The sequence below is a fragment of the Rhinatrema bivittatum genome, chromosome 7 (genome assembly GCF_901001135.1).
Source record: "Rhinatrema bivittatum chromosome 7, aRhiBiv1.1, whole genome shotgun sequence".
Classification (NCBI taxonomy): domain Eukaryota; kingdom Metazoa; phylum Chordata; class Amphibia; order Gymnophiona; family Rhinatrematidae; genus Rhinatrema; species Rhinatrema bivittatum.
Genome location: NC_042621.1, coordinates 10630326 through 10648054, shown reverse-complemented (window position 1 = coordinate 10648054; position 17729 = coordinate 10630326). Strand labels below are relative to the sequence as shown.

At 50.0% G+C, this 17729-nt stretch overlaps 1 protein-coding gene across 1 annotated transcript in view; it reads right to left on the bottom strand.

Annotated features, from left to right (window-relative positions):
- The window catches only part of GCSH (glycine cleavage system protein H), a 33574-nt gene that overhangs the window by 11663 nt on the left and 4182 nt on the right, over positions 1-17729 (bottom strand). Inside the window, exons 3-4 of the mRNA XM_029608138.1 lie at positions 16758-16821; positions 16077-16208 (exon numbers count right to left, since the gene is read on the bottom strand). Coding sequence (XP_029463998.1) covers positions 16077-16208; positions 16758-16821 — 196 coding nt within the window. The remainder of the gene's footprint in view (positions 1-16076; positions 16209-16757; positions 16822-17729) is intronic.

The window sequence follows — 17729 nt, the reverse complement described above, 5'->3', positions numbered from 1 at the left end:
CAAAGATTCATAACTTTCAAACATGCCCTTCTTAGCATGTGCAGCTGTAGTTATTACACTGACCCCTAGGCAGAGTCCCTCAGTCCATGCTATTTTATTTATTTATTTAACAGTTTTTTATACCGGCCTTCATAGTAAATTACCATATCGGATCGGTTTACAGATTAACAAAAGGGAAAAACAACAAGAGTAACAAATCCACGTAAACGAAAGATAACAATAAGTAGGAATAAGTCAAAAATTACAATCAACAAGGGGAGAGAACTTGGAAGCTTGCAACAAGCTGGAAGGAAGATAGGCCGGTAAAAGAAATTTTACCATAGAAAGTACAAGTTAAAAACTTAGACGGTGTTTTAACCTTAATGACTCAGCTCATAAGTGAAGAAACCAACTCCCAGGGGAGGCGGGTGGATTTTGTGAGGACCAAGCTAGAGACTGTCCAAGCAGGACAAAGCGGGAAACCGCACCGTGCTGAAAACACCACCTCTCTCCCTTTTGCATGCGAGGCAGCTGACCCATAAAGGAGTCCAGGAGGGAAAAGAGTTGGGTTGTACAAAGAGAAAACCGTAGAAAAGACAGACAGACAACCCCAATGCATAGCAGAGGCGCCTATGGCAGGGAAGTGATGCGAGTGTCAACAAGAAACATACTCTGCATCACAGAAAACATTACAAGCAGGTTTCAGATCAGTAAACTCTGACGACAGTAGGTCCAGAACCTTCTGGATACAAGAAAAAAATCTAGAAATGTAAACAGAGAAGAACTCTTGGGCGAAGATCGCATAGTTTCCTTCAGTTTTGCAAAACCACCAAAAAACCACCTGGGGCCCCCGAGAGCTTTCCAGAAAGAAGCGAAGTTCCACTGGCTTCTGAAGGACAGAATGAATCTGCAGAAACGTGCTCCATGTTTGGCTGGTAGGCACATTGCGCAGAAAAACCCAGCCAATGCTTGGAAAAATAATCAGCAATAACTGCAGGGTCCGTGACAGACCCTACGTGCCAAAGCACCAGACATAGCTCACCATGCAGGATAGCATCAAGTTTCAGGGGATGAAGGGCAATCCCTGAATGAGACTGCTAGCCCAAACCCCCAAGCAAGGAGATAAGTTAGGCCTGAAGTTCACCCACACTGCACCCTGTCAAGGGCAGGGCTATCCATCCTGTCTACAGGATAGTTCAGGTGAACAGGAAGGCACTTTGGACAACCCAGGGAAGTGAGAAAAGCTAAAGGCAGTACTGCCAGAACTTGGCAAAGATATAGGGAAAAAGTGGTGTATCTTTCCCTGCAGGTACACACCAAGATATACCATAAATGCCAGAGCTTTTTTTCCCTTCCCCTTGACATTCCAACTAGAAGTTGGATGGAGCGAAGAACACAAGGAGCCAGACCACTGGACTGCAGGGGTAACAAGTCACTAGGTTGTATATCAGAACCCCAAGCAAATAACTCACTGCTAATGCCAGTAAGGAGTTACCCACCGAGCTAGAGCCCTCAGCCTGCTTAGGACAGCTGAAACAGAGCAAATTCCCCAGGGGAAGAAATCCAGGAACACTCCACCAAGAGACAAGAAACTGGAATGCCTCAAGTGCAAACCCCTGTAGAACAGAATTTCTTCACCGGCCTGGATACTCAAAGGGTACCAGGGCAAGGTCAGTGTGATCTCACAACAGACTTTCCACCAACCCGGCTTAGGTATTAATACCTTACTCATGATTATATATACTTCCCCCAAGAAAGCACGCAGTCCAGTAAACAGAACAATCGTTGCATGAACCGCAGACAGCGTTATCCCTAAAATGGGGAAATACAGCTTGCAAGCCACTACAACCAAAGAATAGCATCTCTGCTGCGGGGTCCCTCGTCCCCCCAACTCCTTCAGCCATGGATAGGTTGAAAGGCATATTTGCCAATTAGATGGATTAGAACCCTCCTCACTGAGGTAGGGTCCCGCAGACTAGAATGACTGGCAATAGTGGTCCCACAAAAACCGCCCATTGAGCTCAGCAGGTATCAAAGGTGACTCCTGAATGGGAGAAACCCCAAAGAGGAGACTCCTAGTATGATGGGGAGACTGAATCTGGAATGGCTCCCTTGCAAAACAGACCTGCTGTGAATTCAAACTAAGGAGAGTGCTACCGCCTGACCGGCTCTCGGATCCCATGAGGAACAGAGCGACTGCCAGTCAGAAGCAGTGACATCCCTTCTTCAAGAAACGGAGAACGAGGGACACACATTGTAGGGGTAAACAACCAGGGTAAACCCATAAGGGTCACCCTGGAAACCCAGTTGTATCTCCCCTTCCTGAAGGGACAGGAAAGCAAAGGGAATCGGGGTCTCCTGATCAGGAAAAACTTAACTCTCCAGGTAAGAGTTGAGTTTCAGTCACTGATCGCCGAGGTTCAGAAGTGACCAAATCTGCCATTTGCAGCCACCCTCAGCTGGGGTAGACCACCATGGTAATCAGAGGGACTCCAGCAAAAACAGACTAATGACCTCTGCTGCTGTCCCCCAGCCTACAAGGAGATGCACAGATTCAAAAGAATTGAGGCTCCAGTTCGACAAACTTGCAGGAGCTGGAGTCCCACAAAGGGGATTTCTAACAGGAGGAGTCGAAAGAGCTTTTCTGAGGAAAGGGAAGCCTCCCGACACTACCCTCTTGGTATCCACAGAGTTTTGACCAGGAACGCAGTCTTAGGTCAGTCCTGTATCTGCGGCACACAACCTGTTGTGCTCGCCACGAGGGAAACACACACTCACACGATACAGGACAACAAAGAATGGTGCCCTCCGCTGTAAAAGCATGCTGACTAGTACTCATACAGTGGTATCCCTTCCTATGGATGGCAGCACTCCTATGAACCCACTTGCAGTGCTTGACAGTAGAATCCCATGGCACAGCAAGGTCGGAGCGCCACTTGCTAGAGTCGGCTGCGCACTGCCAAAAAGCAAAGTGAGTGATGGTGCCTTCCTCGCGCTCCCTAGCACCTTATAGTGCAGAACAGACGAGGCCAATACCCTTGACTCGATGATGGCAGAACTCAGACATGGCTGTGTATTGCACCAACAGAGAGAATGCCGCCTGCCAGTGCCCGAGGTGCTTGGAGTAGATGACCCCTGCCGTACCAGACATGCATGCTGTGCTCCACTGTTGCACTAACTCCCAATGGAGTGAATAGGAACAGTACAACGACGGCATCCCCAGTACCACTGGGACTCTGATTATAGCATACTGGTGGGTGGCATTCTAGATGAACACATTCCCTGAAATTGCGTCTAGAATAGCTCACCACTGTTTCCCTCATGAAATGAAAGCAGCGAAGTCCACATCAACCAATGGTGCCCGTGGTGCTCTGCGGTAGTGACCTGTGGCATCTGACTGTACTGCCATTATCACAGAGTGTAAGATTTCCATGTGGAAACTAGTCACTCGCAAATGATGCCTGACCTCAAGACCAGGATGGCATGAAAAGAACCCTCCTCGGGCACAATGAAATAAATAGAATAACGGCCCATATTTTCTTGTGACTTGGGCACTGGAATCAAGGCCCATAAGCTCAGGAGCCTCAACAATGTAATCTCCACTGCCTGCCTCTTTTGTGGGGAGCTGCAGGGAGACGCCATGAAGACATCCCAAGGAATGCTAAGAAACTCCAGGCATAGCCATCCCTTATCACCTCCAGAACCCACTGGGCTGACGTGATCCGGACCCAGCTCTGCTAAAAAAGATAGGATGTCGCCAATCTTCTGCTCCAGGAGATGGGTTGGCACACCTTTATTGAGGGAGGGGGGTGTCGGGAAGCACCGCCACCTGAGCCCTGTCTGGGCTGCCTAGGCCGAATGGACAGGAGACCTACTCAAAGGTCTAGCCCTCTGAAAAGTTGCTCCTCTGTATGGTCGAAAATGTCTGACACCCCTAGCATGGCCTCTCACGCCAAACGAACGCAGTGCATGCTTCTTATCCTCTAGCAATAGAGGAACTTAGGACTCACCCCATTTATTGGCCATTTTTTCTAACTCACTTCCAAATGAGAGATCCTTTAAAAGGTAATTTTGAAAGACTAGATTTTGAAATTGAATCGGCTGACTAATTCCGCAGTCACAGCTGATGCTTGGCCGCTATCACTGAAGCCACCCCTCTGGCAGAGGTATGGACCAGGTTGCAGCCCACATTCACCAAAAAGGCAGCTGCCGGTTCCATCATTGCCCTGGAATTCAAACCAGACTCATCGACCTCCTGAGATAGAAGCACACAAGCATGAGCCATCAGGGAGCAGCAAGAGGCTATCTGCAAATTCATTGCCACTGCCTGAAAGGCCTGCTTGAGTATCCGTCAGTGCCGTTTCTTCTACCAGAATGGTCGTCCACTTGGTGACAGAAAACACCAGCATGTCCACTTTTGGAAAACGCAACTGCTCTCTTGCCACTGGATCCAGGGAGTACAGACCTTTCAAGGCTTGTCTCCCTTTAAAATTAGTTTCCGGAGGTCCCATTCAAGATCAACCTACTCTTGAATAGCATCCATAATGGGGAAGAAACATGATGCTTTATGCAAAGTGACCAAAATAGGATTCTTCTTTGGCTCAGACATGGGATCAGCACCCAGCACTTCTAGCATCTTCAGTGTGAGAGATCAGCACCGGCAACTCGTCTCTATGAGAACATAAGAAATTGCCATGCTGGGTCAGACCAAGGGTCCATCAAGCCCAGCATCCTGTTTCCAGCAGAGGCCAAAACCAGGCCACAAGAACCTGGCAATTACCCAAACGCTAAGAAGAACCCATGCTACTGATGCAATTAATAGCAGTGGCTATTCCCTAAGTAAAATAGATTAATAGTCATTAATGGACTTCTCCTCCAAGAACTTATCCAAACCTTTTTTGAACCCAGCTACACTAACTGCACTAACCACATCCTCTGGCAACAAATTCCAGAGTTTAATTGTGCGTTGAGTGAAAGAGAATTTTCTCCGATTAGTCTTAAATGTGCTACTTGCTAACTTCATGGAATGCCCCCTAGTCCTTCTATTATTCGAATGTGTAAATAACCGAGTCACATACCTGAGACCATGAAGCTAATCTGTGGAACTTAATGGTGACCATATTTTCATATCTACTATATAAGCAAACAGAATTCCACCAAAGTGCTCATTAAGCAATTCACAGTGCTTCCAGAAGGAGAGTATTAAATGTATGGTAATGGCAAGCAAGAAATCAAAAAGCTTACGCTGTGGAAAGGCAAGCTGAAAAGGCAAGGCAGCACTGCGAAGAATTATTATATGGTAAGTTAATGGAGCATTGATATGCAGAATTTGAGAGAGAATGTTCCAAATCTGATTCCAGAAGGCAAGTACCAGATGGCAGTAATATAACATATGAGACAGGGAAGCACTGGGTGCGGGACATGACCAGCAAGCGGGAGAGATTACCAAGTTTGCCCTATACAGTTTCCATGGACTCCAAACCGCTCTGTGAGCCACAAAAAAGGAAGTCTGAGTGAGACCGGAGGACAATGAAGTACATATTAAAAGATCCCAAAAGGACTGCCAGTTAACTTTCTGTGTTAGTGCTCCATAACTTCTGCAATTCCACTGGCAGTCTGTATAGTGTACCTCTAAGGGTTTTGTATATCCAAGAGGCTAGGTGACCCAGTGGACCATATTCATGGTATAGGATATATATGGCAGGATAGTCAGATGCAGATTACAGCAGAAATCAGAAGACAAGGCTCCTCTGAGTTGAAGCCAGGCATAAAACTGAGATTGGGGCAATGAGTAAGCTGCCTTAATATCCATAAAGGAAGAGAGGGAATCCCCTTTTATGAGCATAGATAGATACCAAATACCACAATTTTGCCATATTTTCCAATTAAGACTGTGGTCGCCAGTTTTTAAATAGGGATGAACCACAAAGAGGCCAATTTAGAAAAATGCCAAGGAGAGGGGCTGGAGATGACATTATTCGGTCATATTCAAGGAAAGCTGAAAGAAAGAATGGGGTTATCTCCTAGGACAGGTGGCGAACTCATCCCAACAATGCATTCTAAAGGGAAGGGGAACACCACATCACGCTCAAAGGAGACCCATCTTGGTAAATCTGTCAAGGAAAATAAGTTGGAAAGCCAGTAATACCCCTGTTGCAAAATGTATGCTTGGTGATATCGGAAAAAATCTGGAAAATTAACTCCACTGGCATGCCTCTCCGCCTTCAATTTGGCTACTGCTATACAGGGAGTTTTATTTTGCCAAAGAAAACATGAGAGCAGGCGATCTACCTGTTTATAGAAATCTCTGGAAAAATAAATAGGGATCATGGATAATGCGAAATTCAAGCACTGAGCTAGCACCATTTTAATGGAATCTAATCTACCCCACCAGGTTAAATGCAAAGGGGACCATTGAATAATGGCGTCTTACAGCATTTGTAGCAGGGACGTTTCGCAGTGGGAGATTGTAAGAGGTATATCCATGAAGGAAACGTGAAAGAAGTGCAACATCGTTCTATAAGGTTCTAACCCTAGAGGAATTTCCTTATCCTCCAGGGAGTAAGGATCACCTTCCTCATTTGTGTCATCTGGGTCCCCATCAGCGTGACCCGCAACAGGCCGAGATGTCTTCCGACATTTACCTGCGGCACCAGCTTTGTGGGATTCTGCAGTCTGCGATTCTGAACTTTCAGGTTTGGCCAATTCTACCGAACGTGCTTGTAGAAGGACTGCAGTCCCTAAAAAATTCCACCCCAACTCCCTTAGCCATGGACAAGGCAAACAAGTGAAAGGCATGTTCGCTCAGGTGATGAACTGAAACTCTCCTCAGAGAGGAGGTTCCCACAGGCAAGAATGACTGAAGATAGCAATCCTTAAGGAAGACGCCAACAGAGTCCAGCAGATACCAAAGTGACTCCTGAACGGGGGAAACCTGGAGGGTTACTGGGAAGCAACACTGGATAGACCTGCTGCATCTTACATCCAAGGGAGAATGCTACTCTCGACTGGTGCTATCCCTTGTCCGGGAACGGAAAACGAGGGACACACCTCGAAGGGGTGCACAGTCAGGTGTCCAGAGGGGAACTCAGTCAAATCTCCCCTTCCAGATGGGAAAGGGAAGCAATGTGATTGGGGCCTCCCGATCCCAAAAGACCTACCAAATCCCCAAAGAAGAGTTGAGGCACAATCACCGAGGTGCCGAAGCGACCAACCCACCCACAGGCAGCTAGCCTCAGATAGAGGAGGTCACCACTGCAATCCCCGGAGGGGCCCCAGCTGAAGACGGTCCAACGACCGCTGCCGCCGCTCCTAGCCTCCAAGGAGACGCACTAAGTCAGAGGATCAGGGCCCCGGATCAGGGAAAACCCCCCCCAAAAAAACAAACCTTTCCAGGGACTGAGCCCCAGGGACTGTTCCACAAGAAAGGGGAGTTGGACATGGTAGAGGTCAAAAGATACATTCCTCTGCCGAGAAAGGAGAAGACTCCCGAGGCACTCTCCTCAGGATTCAACTAGGAATGCACTCCTAGGCCAGTCCTGCAGCTGCAGAACACAACCTGTTGTGACCATCCAGAGGGATACCCCCCTCCCCCACACACACCCACAAACACCCAGGCGGTAGAGAGCAACTGGAAGTCCTTTGCTGCAAAAGCACGTCGGGCCGTACTCATGCAGTGGTAACCCATCCATGGATGATGGCACACCTATGATCCTAAGCAAGGTGCTTGTGGGAGAATCCCACGCCCCAGTGAGGACCGAGAACCACAAGTCGGTGGCTACACACTGCCTCATTACCAAGCACAGAGTGCGTAATGATGCCTCAGCAATATGAGGTGCAGACTGACACAGAGGCTGAGACCATGACGAAAAATGGCAGAATCCTAGTATGGCTGGAGGTCTGCACAGCCAGGGAGAATGCCACCTGCCAGCATCCGAGGCACTTGGAACAGGTGCCTTATCTTTCGCAACTGCGCAACCTGAGCTTCAATGTCACAGTAACTCCAGCAGAGTGGAGAGAACATTGTGACGGCGCCCTCAGCACCACTGATGCTCTGGGTAAGGCATGGTGGAGGGTGGTGGTCTATGGCGGCACCCCCTCCAATACCTGATAATGCTTCTCGAGGCGGGCCCTTGAAACTGTGTCAGAACCGGCTATCTACGAGTCCCACAGGGATTGAAAGCAGCGAAGTCCCTGGCGATTGCAGGTGCTTATGGAGTACTGCAGACATGTCCAGTGATCTCCAACTGCAGCCACAAGTGCCCAGAGCAGTGATTGTGCCCGAAGGGCCCAGCGGTGACTATGCCCGTAGGGTCCACGGCACTTTTGTGTTCACCAACGCGAAGCCACCACAGGGCACCCAACGTCTCTGCATCCAGGGCCTTGACTGCGCTAAACCAAACTATAATCACTTTGAAGGTATATAGCGCCGTCCCTGGCACCACAGGTACCCATGGGCGTCAACCACCTGGGGGCCCCCGATGGGGACTTGGTGCCCGAAGGCAATCAATCAAAGAAGCCATGGGCATCTGCAGGGAAAGGCCCTGCAGCCTACCCACAGATCACAGATGCCAAAAAGAACAGATGACTGGCAGTGACAATGGCAGTTGCCCTCAACTCACTTATTCGTCCAGGCATGTTGATGTTACAAGCTCGATGGCCTCGCAAGCATTACGGATCACGAGAGCCTCGCTAGCGCCTATTAACACTGACGGTGTACGCATCCTGGCAGGTCCTCCAATGCTGGGATCGTCGGCTGAAGGGACAGCTCTGAGCTTTTCAGTGCTCCGAGGTGGACACCACCCAGGAGCCTTGAGGTCATCGACCAGTGCATACAGATGCACCAGTGCACCTTGAGTAGATGGCTACCCCTGCGCTCGATCTGTAAGAGGCCAAAATCCCTTGCCACCCGAGGGCTGCAGGGTCACACGGGGGCTTCAAAGAGCCCCGGCAGTCGATTGGTCTCAGGGGCGACAAAGGGTGCTCAGTGGCGACCCCAGTGCCTGGTCAGTGGAGCTCGATGTAGTTGAGGTGGTAATGAGAGGCATCGGTGGTCCGAAGGCCCCTACAGTGGCCCCACACATCGATGGCCTTAAGGGCGTCAATGGTACTGGGGCAATACCACATTCGCAATGGCATTGGGGTCATGCTGGCACCGAGGCAGCGCACATCAACGACCTAATCGGGGGGGGGGAGGGGGGGTGTCGCAGCATGAAGGGTACGCGTGCCTCGACAGTATCAAGGGCTGCTGCATCAAGGATGATTCACACCTTGACAGCTTCAAGGGTGGCCATGCACACACCTTGAAGGATCGAGGGCCCCGCAGGCATTGAGAGCAACACGGGCATTGATGGTACCATGGTCATTGCGGCATCGAATGCAGCGAGGGCTCCGCGGCATCAAGTGTGTCACACTGTGGCACACTTGATGCCGCGGTGTGCCACAGTGTGGCACACTTGAGGGCATTAACTTGTGCTGTATTCCGCCCCCTCAATGCCCAAGCTGGTGCAGCGAGACTCCAGTTCTACTGATGCCAACGGCACAGAAGGCCACTAGGGATCATGGGTGGTCACGCAACCTCGATGGCAATGAGGGCAACCCTGCACCTCAACGGTGTCAAGGGTGATCATGGTACCTAAAGGTGGGCCTGGTCCCAGATATCGATGCGTTGGATGAACGGTGCATTGGTCACAGCTGTGCACGGGCAGCCGTTCATGGGCATGGCACCGAGTTGCAGCAGCAAGCTGCTAGCCCAAGCTCCGCTCACCCTCTCTCCCAAGGAGACTGCATTGCTAAGGCTGGCAAGCAGGAGAGGAGGCAATGTCATCCAGGGCTCCCGCCCGTGGAGACTAGCTCCTTGAGATGTGGAGAGGATGAGCTTCCCCCCCCCCCCCCCCCTCGAGAACAGCATGGTCCTCAATCCTTCCACCGTCCAAATCCATCGATGCCAATCGATCGGTGAACCGCCATAGAACTCCAGCCTGGGTAGAACTCAGGCGAGTCCCCAGGCTCAGCGGCCTACACGGATCACCGGACTGCACAAGTCATTCCTGTCAGCACAGTGGAAAAAGAGAAAAAACAGACAGAGCAGGGAAAGGACTCAGATACTTAAAAAAAAAGTTTTTTGTAACAGACTCTACCATGCTGCACAGGAGAAAGCCCACCATGTGGCCGGCAGACATTTGGAAAGAAGAGGAAAAATAGAAGAATAAAACTACCTTAAGAAAAAAGGGAAGAAAACAGCTGCAGCTCTAGAAAAAAAAATCACTTACAAAAACTGTGAGAAGAGAGCAAAGCTGAATACCGTGAGCACATGGGGAAAAAAAGAAAAGAAAAAAAAAAAAAGAGAGACTGAGGAATTCTGCCTAGGGGGCAGGTTGATGACAGCAGCTGCAAATGCTCAGTAGGGCATGTTTGAAAGTTTTAGAATCTTTGAGATCAAAGTTCCATGCCAAGTTCCATCCGATGATGTCACTCGTGTGAAGACTACATCCTGATGTCCTTGAAGAAACAGGAGTATAGCAAGAATAGGTAAGGGAAGAAACTAGTGTGTGTGTGTGTGGTGCGCGGGGAGAGAGAGAATGCGCCCATACCTGTGAAAGGAAAATTAGTTCTTAACTGTTAATTTTCGTTCCTGTAGTACCACGGATCAGTCCAGACCGTGGGTTGAGCCTCCTGTCCAGCAGATGGAGACAGACCAAAACTGAAAGGGTATCCTATATCCGGATAGAGCCCACCCTGCAGCCCCTCAGTATAACCATTGTCAAAACAGAGAAACACAAAGAACAAGATCAAGCAACCCAAAAACTCAACTGAGTAACTCTACAACCTTTGAAGGAACTCTGTAGGAAAAAACGCTCTTGCATATACTTGGTCAGCAAAACCAATGCTTCCGTGTCCTGAAGATAAGAATACAGTCCTGGTATCTGGAGATCTGTAGGAAAAGCTTCGAGTGGACGACGTGAAAGAAAACAGGGAAGGACGTCTGGACTGATCCGTGGTACTACAGGAACGAAAATTAACAGGTAAGAACTAATTTTCCTTTCTCTGTAGGTACCCGGATCAGTCCAGACCATGGGATGTACCAAAGCTTCCCTAAACCCGGTGGGACAGAGACAGTCCCGCTTGAAGCACTTGCCGACCGAAAGAACCAAAACCTGGTGCTTGCACATCCAGCCAGTAGTGTCGAGCAAAAGTATGCAGGGACGTCCATGTAGCGGCCCTGCAGATCTCTTGCGGAGAAACAGATTGACTCGCTGCCCAGGAAGTAGCTTGAGAACGCAACGAATGAACCTTTAGGCCCTCAGGAACCGCCTGACCTTGACAAAGATAGGCCGAGGAAATTGCCTCCTTCAACCACCGAGCAATAGTAGTCAGAGGCCGGTTTGCCCCGATTGGGACCACTCCAGAGAACAAAAAGATGATCGGAGACCCGAAAGTCATTGGTAACCAGAGACCCGAAAGTCATTGGTAACCTGGAGATACCGAAGTAAAACGCATTTAACATCAAGCCTGCGAAGATCGCCTCCAGCGGTACCTGCAATCTCCTCTTGAGAGAATGTGGGAAGCTCCACCGACTGGTTGACATGGAAAGTGGAAACGACCTTCGGCAAGAAGGAAGGAACCGTTTTGAGAGAGACTCCTGAATCGGAGAACCGCAGAAAAGGCTCCCGGCAGGACAAATGCTTGGATCTCTGAAACCCGCCGAATGGAACAGATAGAAACGAGAAAGACCGCCTTGAGCATGAGATCCTTTACCGTAGCCCGACGGAGGGACTCGAACGGAGCCACACAAAGAGCCCGAAGGACGAGATTAAGACTCCACGACAGACAAGTGGAGCGAGCGGGCAGCCACAGGTGCTTGACGCCCTTCAAGAACCGAACCACGTCCGGGTGAGCTGCCAAGGGATGACCTTCAACCCTACCGAGAAGGGAGCCGAGAGTGGACATTTGCATGCGCAAAGAACTGAAGGAAAGACCCTTGGAAAGACCCTTCTGGAGGAAGGAAAGTACCAATGAAATCGGAGCGGAGCGTGCCGAGACACCCGATTCCGCACAAATGGTCTCAAAAACTTTACAAACGCGTACGTAAGCCAGAGAAGTAGACTGCTTATGAACCTGCAGTAGAGTGGAGATAACTTCCTCCTTATAGCCTTTATGCCTCAGGCATCTCCGTTCAAAAGCCAGGCCGCTAGACAAAAGCGATCGGCCTGGTCAAAAAATATGGGTCCTTGCCGAAGCAGACTAGGAAGATGGCCGAGACGAAGAGGCCCGTCCGTCGCCAGGTTGACGAGATCCGCGAACAACGATCTGCGAGGCCATTCGGGTGCTACCAGAACCACTGGCCCTTGGTGGAGTTCTATTCTTCGGAGAACTTTTCCCACCAGGACCTGGAGGTAGTCCCACGCCGTCGGGAGCAGAAGCGAGAGAAGGTTTCGCACCTGGTCGATAAGCTTGAGAGCCCGAGCGCAAGGTAGGGACAACTTGCCGATCCGAATATTGAAGCATGCCCCCAGGAATTCCAACACCTGGGAAGGTTGAAGATTGCTTTTGGGAAAATTGACTATCCACCTGAGGGAGGTGAGGAGAGAGTTAGGACCCGATCTACCGCCTGCCGGCAGCGAATCTCCAACTTGGCCCAAATGAGCCAGTCGTCCAGATAAGGATGGACCAGGACACCTTCTCGGCGGAGGGCAGCCGCCACCTCCACCATGACCTTGGTGAAGGTGTGCGGCACGGTGGTCAAACTGAAGGGTAACGCCCGGAACTGAAAATCCTGGTCCAGGATGTGGAAGCGAAGATACCTCTGGTGATCGTGGCGAATCGGAATGTGTAAGTAGGCCTCTGTCAGATTGAGAGAGGCAAGGTATTCGCCGGGATGAACCGCCGCAATGACCGTTCTCAGAGTCTCCATGCAAAAATGCGGGATCTTGAGGGCCCGGTTGACCCTCTTGAGGTCCAAGATCGGACGAAAAGCATAGTCTTTCTTGGGCACCACAAAGTAGATGGAATACTGGCCTGCGCAGAGTTCCTCCTCCGGAACTGGGACAATGGCGCCCAGACTCAGGAGCCTGGTGAGTGTTTGGTCCACCACCTCCCTCTTCAGACGACCGCAAGGAGAGACTACGAAGAGGTCTGGTAGATCTTGAGCAAATTCTAAAGCATAACCTTCGCGGACAATCTCGAGAACCCACTGGTCCGACGTGATTTTGACCCACTCTTCGAGAAACAGGGAGAGACGACTACTCAAAAGGGACAGAGGAATGGGTCTACCGAATTTCATTGTGGGGCGGGCTTTGGGGTAGGATGCTGGGAAGCCCCCTCGCGGAAGGGCCTACTTCCACGAAAGGGCTGGGACCAAGATTGAGACCGGAAAGAATAGCCTCTAGAGGAACCACCACGCCCGCGAGGCGTATCTCTCTCTGTTGACCCCGGAATCGAGGACGGGAGGGCGCAAACGACCGAGATTGTTTCGGACGGTCCTCAGGCAGCTTATGAACCTTGTTTTCCCCCAAGGAATTAATAAGCTGCTCAAGTTCCTCTCCAAAGAGCAACTTACCCTTGAAAGGCAACGTACCCAATAGCACGGGCATCTTCTACTGCTGCTTCTGTTATTGGCCTCCTCCCGTCTGCCTGTTTTCACAGGCCAATGGGAGGCCTCCTCCCTTCTTCCTGCCAGCACAGTCAGGAAAAAGGGAGGTGGCATACCACTGGTCCGCAAGTGCAGGAAGAAAGGAGACCTCTGATTGGTCACAGGGAAGGGAAAAGGAAGGAGGCATTCAATTGGCCCATGGAGGCCAGACACCTTCTAAGCTGGCTACTTCACCAGGATTGTGGCCTAGTCGATGGCTGTCTTTGTCCCACAGGCTGTGGTCTGCTCTGACTACATCTCCGTTAGCCACGGAAACGTGATCGGGTGGAAGGAAAACCCCTGGAAGGTTTTAGCCTGTCCTCCGGGAGCTTATGACTCTGCTCTCACCCAAGGATTTAAAATCAACTGCTCCAAGTCATCCCCAAAGAGAAATTTTCCCTTGAACAGCAACACACCCAACTGAGCTTTGGATGATACATCTGCCGACCAGTTACGCAGCCAAAGGAGCCGCCTTGCCGAAACTGCTGATGACATGGTGCGAGATGAGGTACGAAGGTCATATAGAGCATCAGCCCCATATGCTATAGCTGCTTCCAAATGTTCCGCCTGCTCAGATTCGCCCGGGAGGTCGGTCTCTGGACGTTAACAATTGTTGGACCCAGCGGAGACTCGCCCGGAGCATGTAGTTACTACATACCGCCGCTCGTATGCCCAGAGCGGACACCTTGAAGATACGCTTGAGGAGAACTTCCAGTTTCCGATCTTGAAGATCCTTGAGCGCTGCTGCTCCTGCGACTGGGATTGTGGTCCTTTTAGTGACAGTTGAAACTGAAGCGTCTACCTTAGGGGACTTTAACAGCTCCAGAGACTCTTCAGTTCAGGGATACAGCTTATCCATAGACCGACCTACTCTCAAGCCGGCATCTGGAAGATCCCACTCCCGGGTCATTAGCTGCTGGAGCATGGGATGAAGAGGAAAGGCTTTGGTGGGAGCCCTTAGCCCTGCCAGGACCGGGTCCACGGAATCCTGTGAAAGAGGATGCTGAGGAAGGTCCACTCCCAGCTCCGACAATACCGAGGGAATCAGAGGTTCCAACTCCTCCCTGTGAAACAGACGGACCACCTTCGGAACGTCCCCATCCAAATGAGCCTTCTTTCCCAGGTCCTCCTCTGATGCCGTGCCGGGCGGAGGCAAGCTAGCCGACAGCGCGTCAGTAGCTCCAGTATCCGCAGTATCTGGAATGGTGGATCCAGGTGCAGTAGAAGGACCCCGCAATTTAGAGACCTGCAGGGAAGCCGGAGCATCCAGTCGCTTGGCCACTTTGTTGGGAGGTCCAGAAGGGTGGTTCAAAGATGAAGCCGTACCCTGTGAAGCTAAAAACGCTTTGTGCATAAGGAGCACAAAATCCAACGAAAAGGCATTAGAGCCAGCCTTCCCCCCCCCCCCCCCCCCCGGGGGATCTGGCACCCCGCCATCAAAATTGTCCTGTTCTTGATCAGAGTGATCCCCAGGACTGGCAGAGACAGGGGAAAGATCGGGCGGAAGCTCTCCTGTCCACATTGCTCTGGTGTGAGCCTCTGCAAAAGTACTCAAAATGGCTACCATTCCCACGCTGAGGGGAAACAGATTGGCCCGAGGCTCCAGAGGTGCTGATCTTTTAATTCAGTGGGGGGGGGGGAGGGAAGAGGGAGAAAGTGCACATGTACTTACACAGGGGAAATGAGGAAAGGGAGAGTGGATTCTCCTCCCCCCCCCACTGCAATACCTACACACTCCCTCCCGATACCAGTTACACATCCACCACAACACATACACACCATTCCCAGACAGTGGGGAGGAGAGGAATAGTAGAGAATGTGGAAAGTGCAATGAAGAAAGTGTGCATGGGGGTAACTTGCTGGTGTGGTGGCTACTATCCTTAGCAAAGTGCATGGAGATTTCTACCCTTAACCAATAAGCCTTGATGCTTTTAATACAGCTGCAACCTTGCTCCCCACTTTAACGGCAGGGGGAAGAGAGGAATTGGATTTAGACAACCACCAAGAGGGCCCAGACTTCTATAGCCTAGGGATACTGATACTCAGACATAAGTGAAAAAGCACAGGATTGCTTCTATGGCCAAGTCCATAAGCAAAGCACATTAAGCAGCAGTGTCTAAAGTTTCAAGAAGGCTCATCACCCAGTAAAAAAAATGTTGCTAGCTGAAATTTTTATGGGTATCATAAAGCTTGGGATAAGTGCAGGGAATGGCAGTTATGGCCCCTTAAGAAAAACATGGGGGTGGCCTGCACAGAGTGGCAGTTACTAGCTTGAAAAGCTTGTTATGCAGACGGGATGTGACCCTTTGGCTCTTTTTCTGTCGTCATTACTACCTGGTTAACAAAATCATAAACAAGCAAGGGGAGTCCCAAAAGTGCAGCTGCAATTTGCAGAAACGCAGAAGGTAACCTACGGCTGCGTGTTTAGTCTCAGAGAACAAAGGGAAGGGCTAGGACGTCCTCTTACCGTCCTTGTAGCAGGATTTGTTGACTAGTCCTGGATTTTCCACGAGAGCCGTGTTAATTTCGGTTACTTCTCCCGTTAGAGGGGAGTAAAGCTCGCTAGCTGCCTTCACGCTTTCCAAAGCTCCAAATTCATCTGGTGGCAGCAGAGGAGGGGCAGACACACACACAAAAAAAAAAAAAAGACATGATAAAACCCCGTTTATTTTCTGCAGGAGGCGCAAATACAGAAAGAGTTTCAAAAGAATGAGGAAATGTCGACCAGAGCTAAATTAGGTAAGCGGTGGCACGGGACACAGCTGGCACAGATGCAAGGCTGCAGCTTTCCATCGCATCTGTAATGGGGAGGAATATACTAAGATTCACCGCAATAACCAGCATCTTTATAAACGTGCTCCTGTATAACAGCGCACGGCCCAAGGAGAGCGAATAATGGGTGTTAAAGCACTATCGCAGGGTAATTCATATTAAAAGGAAAAGCCACGCTGTGTTTGATTTATATTCTGCTTTTTTGGCACCTCAGGGTAGACTACATTCAGGTACTATAAATAGATAGGCCCTTCACATAAATAAATATAAAAGTTATTAACAGAGGTGAAAGAGACGGGCAGGAGGAAAAAGGTCCCGGGTATGGTAATAGTTCAAGCACTGAAAAAATAAATAAATAAATTCAACACATACTCACCTGCTTTATTCAATTTTGTACCGACTTCTGGAAGACCGCAGTACACCACATCTCCTAATGCTTCCTAGGGCCAACATAATGACGTCAGCAGCCACCATGGAGTTAATGCTACTAAAATGTTAACATGGAACGAGGAAGTCTACTGCCTGGGAAACAGATACTGAAAGCTGGCGAGCATACGCTGAGTCCCTGCTGCTTTCTGAAAACATGAACAGGATTTACTCTCTAGGGCCTCCACAGTCCTGGCCTGCAGGAAAGCGATGCAGAGATGGACCCAGGTATTCCTGAAAGAGAGGCACAAAGACCCCAGCCAGCCGTTCTGTCAGCTTCAACCCGGGCCAAGGCAGCTCCAGAAGCCTTGACTAGCCCGTGGCTCACAGGACTGCAGACGAACTTCTCTTCCGCTGGGCAGCGCTCAAGGCAACATTAGAAGCAAGAGCCTTGCAAATAACCCAAACCGATTGCACTCGAATTTCTATCAGCTACCAGAAAATCCCCCCAAAAAGAGAATTAAACCCCAGTCTGCCTTCATTGGAAAAGGAGCCTAACATCAAAAAACAATTTGGGAGGGCAGGGAATGAAATCAGTAGAACTAGGGGTCATGAGGACGACTCAGAACCAATGTCAGGATATATTTCTTCACGGAGAGGGTAGTGGATGCCTGGAATGCCCTCCCAGAGGAGATGAAGACAAAACACTGTGAAAGAATTCAAAGGGGCATGGAATAAACACTGTGGATCCCAAAAGGCTAGAGGATGGAAATGAGGAAAAAAAGAGTGCATGGGGGTAGCTTGCTGGTGAGGCTGTTACTTCCCTTAACCAATAAGCCTTCATTACTGTTGATGCAACTCCATTATTGCTCTCTGTTTTAATGGACCATTTGGTCCTTTTCTGCCGTCATTTCTGTTTCTATACATGCAACTCGGGCAGTGCTGTGTACCGGAGGGTACCCAGTTCAATTTGCAAGTTGCG